Raw genomic sequence first — 9,418 nt, forward strand, 5'->3', positions numbered from 1 at the left:
TGCAGGTCTATAGCTGCAGAGGATGCCTAGAATAAAACGCATGTTTATTTGTCATGTCTATTTAGGCTTCTCCTCAGAGACAACAAAATATGTACAGTAGTACCAGCTGGGATCCAGAAAGTTCAAAGAAAACTGAATTATTTCTAAGCAGCCTTTTGAATCCTACATAACCACCTCTATTTTTCAACTACTTGAAAGTGTGTCTACACAATTGGGTTTGAGCTTTGATTCAGCTTTGCTGCCAAAGCCAAATTAAGTCACTTTGTAAGAAGAGTGACAGACAAAACTGGCTCAATAGAGGAAGGAAAGAAAGGGTTGTTATGCATTCTTGACAGCAGTCTGGTACGGATGCTCAAATGAAAAGAACGTAGAGGGAGCCAAAAAGGTCAGGCTCATTAAATGTCACCAAAGAGCATCTTAATAATTGAATCACTCAGACAAAGAACCACATCATTTAGCTTTGAAGGGTTCTTAGGAGCCACTTGCAGTCAGACTTGTAGTTTTATAGTCACTAGAAACTGCTGATATAATTTTAGGATTGACTGTTGTACAGTGCATTAAATTAAAAAGGACTAACATCCAAAAAATTGCTTAAGATATAAAGTATATTGTTTACCAATAAAGACATAAGATTTTTGAGGGCATCCAGTTCTAGTTTTTCGCCTCATGCACTGCTCTCGAAACCTGTCAAGAGTCATCACTCTGGATGCAAATTGTCAAACAGGCTGTTTTGTGCCAAAAAACGTAAAAGTCTTTTGATTCTGGCCGTTTCTTCTGTCACCCGCTCTGTGAAATATTAATGTTGAAGCATTGATGAAACAATAATGAGGGAAATGCATGAGTCCAACTAGAAATGCATGAGTGCTAATCGGGAGGTGATGTCAACCCTGAGGGAAAACAGATATCCACAGCTCCTCCCACAGCTCAGGGTGAGAAGTTCAGCTGTAGACCTCACCACAAAGAGTTCACAATGAAAAATAGCCCTAATGCAAAAAAAATATATTAAAAAAATGTTGTGTCTTTGTGCTCCCAAATAAAGAATTTAAAGATAGAAGCTTTTTCTTATCATTTATCCACCCAGAACCACACAATTCTGCATGTGTAGGGATATTTTGTCATTAGACAGATGAACAATTACTGCCATAGAAACAATAACAATGGCATAAAGTTAAGTTGTTCTCATTCTGTTGTTTGTTAGCATCAACAAGCAGAAATGACTCACAAAGACAGCGCCCCAGATCCAGACTGTTTCGCTGGAATTTGCTGTAGAAGTGTTTGTGTTGATTAATAGTTTTGACTTTAAGTACTGACTCATGAATGTACAGTATATAAATTAACCTTGTCTTATGCGCTAGACTTGATGTGTCTTGGTAAAGATGAGTTCTTTGACTGTAGTGAATGACTTTCACAGCAGACATTAACGTCAGTCATCAGCCGGCTGTGTGAAAATGCATTCACAAATCTCTGCTGGAACATGCAGTTGTGTTAGAAACCTTTTCTTCTGTCAATATATCTTGAAAACTACAGAGTTTATTCTCACAACCGTTTGTCTCTGAAAGCTTGTGACCTGTCGGAGGATATCACACTCGAGACCAAACAAGATGTTTTATTGTTTTGTGTTGATCAGTAAAACAAGCACAACCCGAGTCAGGGAGTTTGTTATGGCTTTCTGTTGCAGTGCAAGAGTCTGACCATCAATCCACCTCGCTGTGTACCTGTGTGAGTTTGTAACTGTGTGTGTGTGAGAGAGAGACTGATAGAGAGGGATGAAAGGAGTACCAACATACTGTAAAATCAGCAACACTACAGAGTGGACTTTAGCCAGAAGCAGTGGAGTGGAGTCAGGGGACCAGTGAGAGTTGAGCTTTATAATGTAAGAAAGACAGACGTGCACCGCAGCTCCTCTGGGAGAATCAACAAAAGGTGCTAGTGCTTGTGTTATTTTTAGCAGTACCAGTGGTGGTGCCTCAGGGATGGAAACCATTGGATGATTAGCACTGAAATGTGGTACCTTCCATGATAACTGTTTTTATGTTAACATACTAATGTTCTAGTGTTAATATGGTAGATGTCAGCTCTGTAGAAGGCTAAACATGCCGACAATAAAAATGTTGAAATTGAAAAACCCAAAATATTCAAGAGGCATTATCACAAATCAGAAGGATGATGCTTCAAAGTTGGACCAAAGGTACCGTAAAACTGAATTAGTACAGTGAACAAGTAGAATGGCCATTCCAATTCAAATAAACAAACCAAGATGGTCAGAGCATCAACTATTTTTTAATGTGTAGCCTACCGTTGCATTTGCAACAGCGGAGCAACAACGTGTGACACACTTCACATCCCCACTGACGTGTGTTGTCACCAAAGTGGTAATCGCCATTTTCTGTTGAACTAGTCAAAGGACCATGGAAAACTGTTCAATGTCCCAAAAAGAAGTCTGATTGTATTGAAGTCGATGAGAAAATGACCCAACTTCTCACTTGATTTAACACCTCATTAAACATTGTAAATATCAGTCTATAGTCTCAATTTCTAGTTTCAAGTCTTCTTCAATAAAGTCAATTATGGTCCAATTTAGATTAAAATAGAAATTTCACTGTTTTCATCTTACAACTAAAACCCTTTCACAGCCTGTTTTCAGTTCATGAAATTTATCGTAACGTTTATGGTTGCCTATATTTTTCTGCATTGGGTTGTACTTAGCTCCACCCTCTCATGTCACTTCTGTTTGAAAAAAACAAAAACAAGACAGAGGCAGCCAAAAACGAGGCTTCAAAATGGCAGTCCAAAAACCAATGGGTGACATCACGGTGACTCCGTCCATTATACAGTCTATGGAAAGTACTGATGTGCTAAATAGGAAAAAGTGAACAAACTACTAAGTCAGTGAACACAAGTCTTTGGACTGCACGAAACGATTTGAATTAGCAAATTGATTCGTACGCCTCAACACATGAGTCAAAGTAAAAGGAGTAAAACACATAACATATACAAACAGCCCTAAAATAGAGTATATATGTACTCCTTATTTTAAATAAACTGCTAAATGACAGGTCAATAATCTATTGTCCTTAAACAGACTGCAAAAATGCATACAAGTTATTTGCCTCAGACTGTACTGTAGCAGTGTACAGGTGTTAGCTGTAACAAACGTACACACTGACTGTGGCTGTGTAAAGTATGTAGTTGTGTTAAGTTTGCCTACGCGTTTGTGTGACAGTTTAGAATTTGATCGATCTCAAAATATACCTGCGACTTCACACAGCAGCAAGACACGGAAACTTGGCTTGAATCTTGAGATGTTGTGTTTTATTTACTGACAAATAGTCCAAACTGTACACACACGCTGTACTGCTATGTTCACAGCTAGAACGTTACTGCTAACTTCAGTTCTGTTATTTTCAGACCCTCCTCTTTCTCCTCTTGTCTGTGTAAGTTAGGTGTAATATAGGCAGGAATCATACAGCTTCAGGAATTTATTGTTCAAACAGTTTTTAAGCTGCGACACCTTTTCGCCAAAGCAGAACAAATTTGCTTCTGTTAAACCATTAGCATAAGTAATCGAATCCCACCAAAAATGAGGGTATGTCCACATGCCAACTAGTTAATAAAAGAGTGGGTGTTTGGAAGTAAAGCCTCCGACTTTGACACAGAGACTGTGGATGGAAATTTTGGTCCTCTAACCACAACCACAACCCTTTCCTAACCTTACCCAAGTCATTTTTGTGTCGAAGCCATCTAATTAAACTCTAAGAGCGCTGGAAGATCAGAAAACTGTAATCTTTTGTAATCATCATATGCATTTGGGAGGCACTAATGATGTAATCTAAGTGTTGTAGTGCGGAAAGCTAAAAAATAAATGAAAAAAATGCCAATTTTTTTAAATTAGACGTGGTTTTGACGCAACCTGCAGACGAGACGTCAAGTTCTCTGGTTCTGGCAGAGGTTTGGCCGCTACGGATCGGATTGCGGGGTAATTATGTCAATGCAACAACTCTTAGTTATGTCTCAATTGATTTACACAGATGGCTGCATTCATTCAAATTCAGATATCGAAGGACAGACAATGTCAATGTAAACCACTGAGGAATTGGCAGCATGCTGGTTTCCATCTGAGCATTGACAAATCATGGATCAGCAAGGACACTTAACGTGTCAGTGAGCAATCTAATTTATTGAATCATCTTTCTAAAGTATACCTTATTGTTACTTGACATTTTGTGGAGAAATACTCTTATATCTAACCGTCATAAACATTGTAAAGTAGTCAAAATATATAATCGCCATCACTGCAGCTACATTTCAAAACAATTCCTAATTGTTGCTAATACGATTAAAAGTGGAAGACTTCTCAGAATCAGCTCAGCTTCACCCTTGACGTCCCAAAAATATCCTCCACAAAGTCCTTGATCCTGTAGCCCCTGATGATGCGCTTTATGTGGCTCTAAATACAGCTAAGAGGCCGAAAGATTGGTAGATCAGTGGCTACACACGCACACACACACACACACACACACACACACACACACACACACACACACACACACACACACACACACACACACACACACACACACACACACACACACACACGAGAACACAAGGCATCAGCAATGCCTTGGAGGGGATTGAACCAGCCATCTGTACTCCGGAGATCCAGATCATAACAGATTGTGAACTGTTAACAAATGTATCAAAAGCATGGGGTGCAATCAGCTGTGCTCCAACAGGGGCCAGTGAGAAATCAAATCCATTGTGAACATGAAACAGTGTTTTCCTTGTTTCCTTATATGCTTCCTTGTGTCTATTTTTTGGTTGTTCTTTCAGATTTTCTCCGTCTCCTTTCCTCCCCTTACTTTCATTCTGGCCTGTTGGTTATTCCTGTCAGTGGCTCACTGGAGCTTGTATCAACTCCTTCCTCTCCCCGGTGTGACATTCACAGCATTACAATTGAGCCATCAATCTGTCAAGCTTTACCCCTGCTAAGCCACGAGCTGTGGGAAGCGCAGGAGAGGGACAAGTTTACCCCTCCTTCTGTTTTGCGTCTCTGTAGTTAGGGCATAACAACTACAATATGTCTCACACATGATGTGAAATAGATACGCTTTCAGCTGCCAACTGAGGCAAGTCATTTTTCACACTCATTCCATCATCCACCGCTGGGTATTTTTTGCTGATGACTGAGTTGGTGACTGTTGGATTCTCATTTTATTTTTTTTTAGCAACACCCCCACTGCTACCTCTCATACATACACACACCCTCCTCTGCAGTTTCTCAAATATCCTCTTTGTGTTTGTCCCCCCCTCTCTCTCTAATGTTAGACTGAGCTCCTGTAAGGAGGAGATAAAGCCCCCCGGCCGGGCAGGACCACAGCTGTCGCCGTCTGACTTCCTGGACAAGCTCATGGGAAGAACATCAGGATACGATGCCCGCATCAGACCCAACTTCAAAGGTATATGCCAAGGCAGAACAACACGGTAGCCCTCAAGAACACACAGCAGCAAGCACAAGAAAAAACAAAGGCCGTTCGATCTTGTGAAAGCTTAACAGCTGACTATTCTCATGTGTATGTGTTGTATGCTGCTTTGTCAGAAACCACGATATGATTCCAAGATTTCCAGCTTCCCAGAACATAAATATTGAATCAGCTCGTCTACCTTTTCACCCCGTTTGTTTTTCGCACCGTACTAGTTCAACCTAAAGTATAATTAACCCTTTGTGGTGTAGGCTTGTTATTTTTTCGTGTTGATGGTGACTTAATTATGAGACATACTATTTTACCATGCTGCACAAGCACACAGCAACCCCGTCTGCTGCCTGGAGTATGTTTACTGGTAATGTTTTGTTTCCAGTACAGGAAGTGCTACATTTTTGTTTTGCGCGTAAGTCAAAGGGAGGGAGTCCTCCCTATAGTTTTGCATTGCAAAGTCAGTTTGCAGGCTAGATTACTAATTAGCTACTAAAACAAGTTGACATTCTTGACTAAAACAATTAAATTAAATTACAATGTTGATGATTCTCTGGCAAGTTCTGGTTTTAAGGAGCGTCTTATTTTCTATGATTTCAAAGCTCAGGATTTATAGACATTTATGTGTGATGGATAATGCAGATAATGATGTTCTCGTAAAGTGCAAGTCCTACCGATTCTATAATTATGTGAATCATGTCTGTGCGTTTAGATTTTACAAAGCCATCACGCAGTACGACTTTTCACGCAAGGTCACCAGACACTGTTGAAGGTTTTGAAGAACCTTCATTGCCTCCATGAGCTGTGTGTCACAGCTGCTGCTGCTGCTGCTGCATGCTCCAACTGCTGACCACGGTGATAAGCAGGCAAACTCAATGAGCCAAACAACAAAAGACTAACGTCCCGTTGTTTGTAGAACACCGGAATGCACCTTTCCCTTTTACCTCCCGCAGCATCTTTGCCTCACATCTCTCCCTCCGCGTCCCTCTAGGGAGGCACGACTCGGTGTGAAAATCTGTGTTTAGGCAACAAAAGCAGTTTGGTTAAAGTTTGAGTTAACTGTTTATAAGTGCATGCATCTAATGTCATACTTCAAGTCACTATTGCCTTTTCAATATCAAACAAAGACCATGATCTTCCCCAACCATAATCAAGAGCTTTGAATGCCTAAATATAACCCTAAAAACGTCAGCTTGGTGAAGTTGCTAATGGATCAGTATGTTTTCTTGTGAGAGCTACTTCCAGGATACTGTAGGGAAAAACAGATTAAACAATATGTCATTGAAAATGTTGTAATAACGTTTGCAAAAACGCTTCCTCCTTATGTTGATAAGAACAACAAAAGCTTTTCACGAAATGTATTTGCTGTTGCAAAGTATCATATAAACATAATTTCAAAAGTCATTTTTTTTTGGCATCTATGAAAAGGTTTTCATAGATGCTAAAATGGGCTGACACGTCTCTGTGGCCTTCCTTGCTCTTAGTCTAACGATCCCAGTGTTATTAGTCATTTCCCTTGATTTTTTCTGAAAATGTTTTTGTGGAGATGTCCTTTGGCGGTAATTACTCATGCAGAAGTGCTTGAGAAAACACATACTTTCTCTTATAGTGCATTTAAAGTGCGGGCTCTTCACTAGCAGAACTGGAGCTTGCATGTCTCAAAATGAATGAAGAGACTGCTGTAAATCATTAAAAAGCCACAGGAGATATGCATTACATTATAATGTATGTATGTGGTGCGATCTCATGAATCCCATCTGAGGGGAAAGATGTGTGAATTCAGTCTGTTTTTTCTGTCCTCAGGCCCAGCTGTGAATGTCACCTGTAATATTTTCATCAACAGCTTTGGGTCCATCACAGAAACTACAATGGTAAGAAGAGCTTGGAGATTGCAAATGTTAAAAACAGCATTAGTATGATTTTTTATTTTTTTTGTATTTCCCCTGTGATATATATAGGTGAAATACAAAAATAGAGAAATCTTAAACACTACATCCTCTTTCTTTCCTACCAACTTCTTTGCTAATCCACTCAGGGCTGAAGCCGTTCTCTCATTTCTGCATTTCCTGGAGCATAACAGTGCAACCTTCAGAGACCAATGGGTCACTGACATGCTGATAATGAACTGTCCACTCTGCAATTAAAATGAAAAATTGAGAAAATGGATGAAAAGGAGTATGGGAGAGAGGACAAGGGGTTCAGGGAGAAATTCCTGTCCTCAAGTCTGCATTTACAGTGTTATAGCTGCTGGGTCAGCACAACACAGAACGGTTTAAGGGTGTCTGAGGGAGGCCCATGGTCAGACCTCCAGCCCAGTCAGCCGAGAGAACAACAGTAGTAACGGTATCAATGTATGCGCTGGTGAAGCATGCTTTTTATTCTGACAAATGAAATGAACAAGCAAGAAAAAGGAACAATGTACAAAGATGAATTCTGAATTAATTGGACAGATTAGAATTCTAATTAAATTAATCATGTATGTTGGCTGCAGGCAGGAGTGAGTGTCTTCAGTACTTGTCCTTGGCATGGCTTGCAACGTCTGAACAAACACTATAGCAGCTTATTAAATCGTTACTTTAGGAATATCTGATGAATGTGGTGAGGCAAGGGCCTTTCAACTAGAGTGATGTCTTTATTATCATGAACCACTGAGGTTACATTACAAAGATTGATCATTTGTAATAACTCGAGTGCTTACATCTGTCATTACGATTAGGAGATATGTGAACGTTAAATTGTATTTTAATTTACAGAAGCACCAATAAGGAAATTAACAGATGTACATCATAGCGTATTTATTTGTTGTGTGGATTATATCATTGCCGATATGAAAGACAGAAGAAAACAAATTGTAGATTTGGTCTTTAAAGTGATATTCCATCCAAAAAAGGAGGCTCAAAGTTTCATCATGGTTTCTTTTTTCAAATAGTACAATAGCTTTGGTCATCATAAATTCATCATCAGTCAGAAACAAGTAACAGAAGATTCCCAGAAACTTCTCAAATCGCTACTGCAGAATGATCCACTTCTAAGCTGTACTACAAAGTTCACCGCCGATATATTTTCCATTAACTTCCCTGAGTTCTTCCACAGGACTACAGGCTCAACGTATTTCTACGGCAAAATTGGAACGACCCTCGCCTGGCGTACAGCGAATACCCAGACGACTCGCTCGATCTGGATCCATCCATGTTGGACTCTATCTGGAAACCTGATTTATTCTTTGCAAACGAGAAAGGAGCCGATTTCCACGAGGTCACCACTGATAACAAGCTGCTACGGATTTTCCAAGATGGCAGTGTTCTGTACAGCATTAGGTAACTAAAGAGAATATTCCCAAATACTGTTATGGCCAGTTTGAGAATGACATCATGAATGACGAGTACCTGCAGTATGATGGGGAAAAACTTCATTTATTCATTGCTTTGATATTATCTGATTGTTGCGACCTTACTCTGAGTGGCTAAATAAGTCAGTTCACTGACGCACAATGAACATTATGAATGTTAAAAAAACATTTTTAAATATAATTTTTAATGAGATGATAATAATTTGGCAAGTGTGTACTATGAAGTGAGTTTGCTAAATAACACTCTACACCAGACAGGAAATTTGCAAATGGCTTATAAAACCACAACATAGGAGGAGATGACACCCGTGTAGTCCCTGCTTTAATCCTCACAACTTTAATCAGAGAAATGTAACCAAATTGTAACCAAAATGTAACCGAAAGTAAAAGTGTGCAAACATTTAGTTGGGCAGGTCTTGGCACATTTCACATTGTTTTGGTCATTTTGCCTTAAACACATTAATTTCACCACCGTGGAAGCCTTCTCTTTGGTGCTTTTCTGCATATTTTATTTTTTAAAAGTAAGTTATAATTTTTTAATTCCTACTATATGAATTAAAAGGATATATTTCTACATTTGTTTTGAGAGAGAGAGAGA

At 39.4% G+C, this 9,418-nt stretch overlaps 1 protein-coding gene across 1 annotated transcript in view; it reads left to right on the forward strand.

Moving 5' to 3' along the window:
- Window positions 1–9,418, forward strand: part of glra4a (glycine receptor, alpha 4a) — a 44,909-nt gene that overhangs the window by 19,843 nt on the left and 15,648 nt on the right. Inside the window, exons 2-4 of the mRNA XM_079167955.1 lie at window positions 5,326–5,456; window positions 7,275–7,342; window positions 8,565–8,788. Of these exons, the coding sequence (XP_079024081.1) occupies window positions 5,326–5,456; window positions 7,275–7,342; window positions 8,565–8,788 (423 nt within the window). The remainder of the gene's footprint in view (window positions 1–5,325; window positions 5,457–7,274; window positions 7,343–8,564; window positions 8,789–9,418) is intronic.

Source organism: Pholis gunnellus (genome assembly GCF_910591455.1).
Source record: "Pholis gunnellus genome assembly, chromosome: 10".
In the NCBI taxonomy this organism is placed as follows: domain Eukaryota; kingdom Metazoa; phylum Chordata; class Actinopteri; order Perciformes; family Pholidae; genus Pholis; species Pholis gunnellus.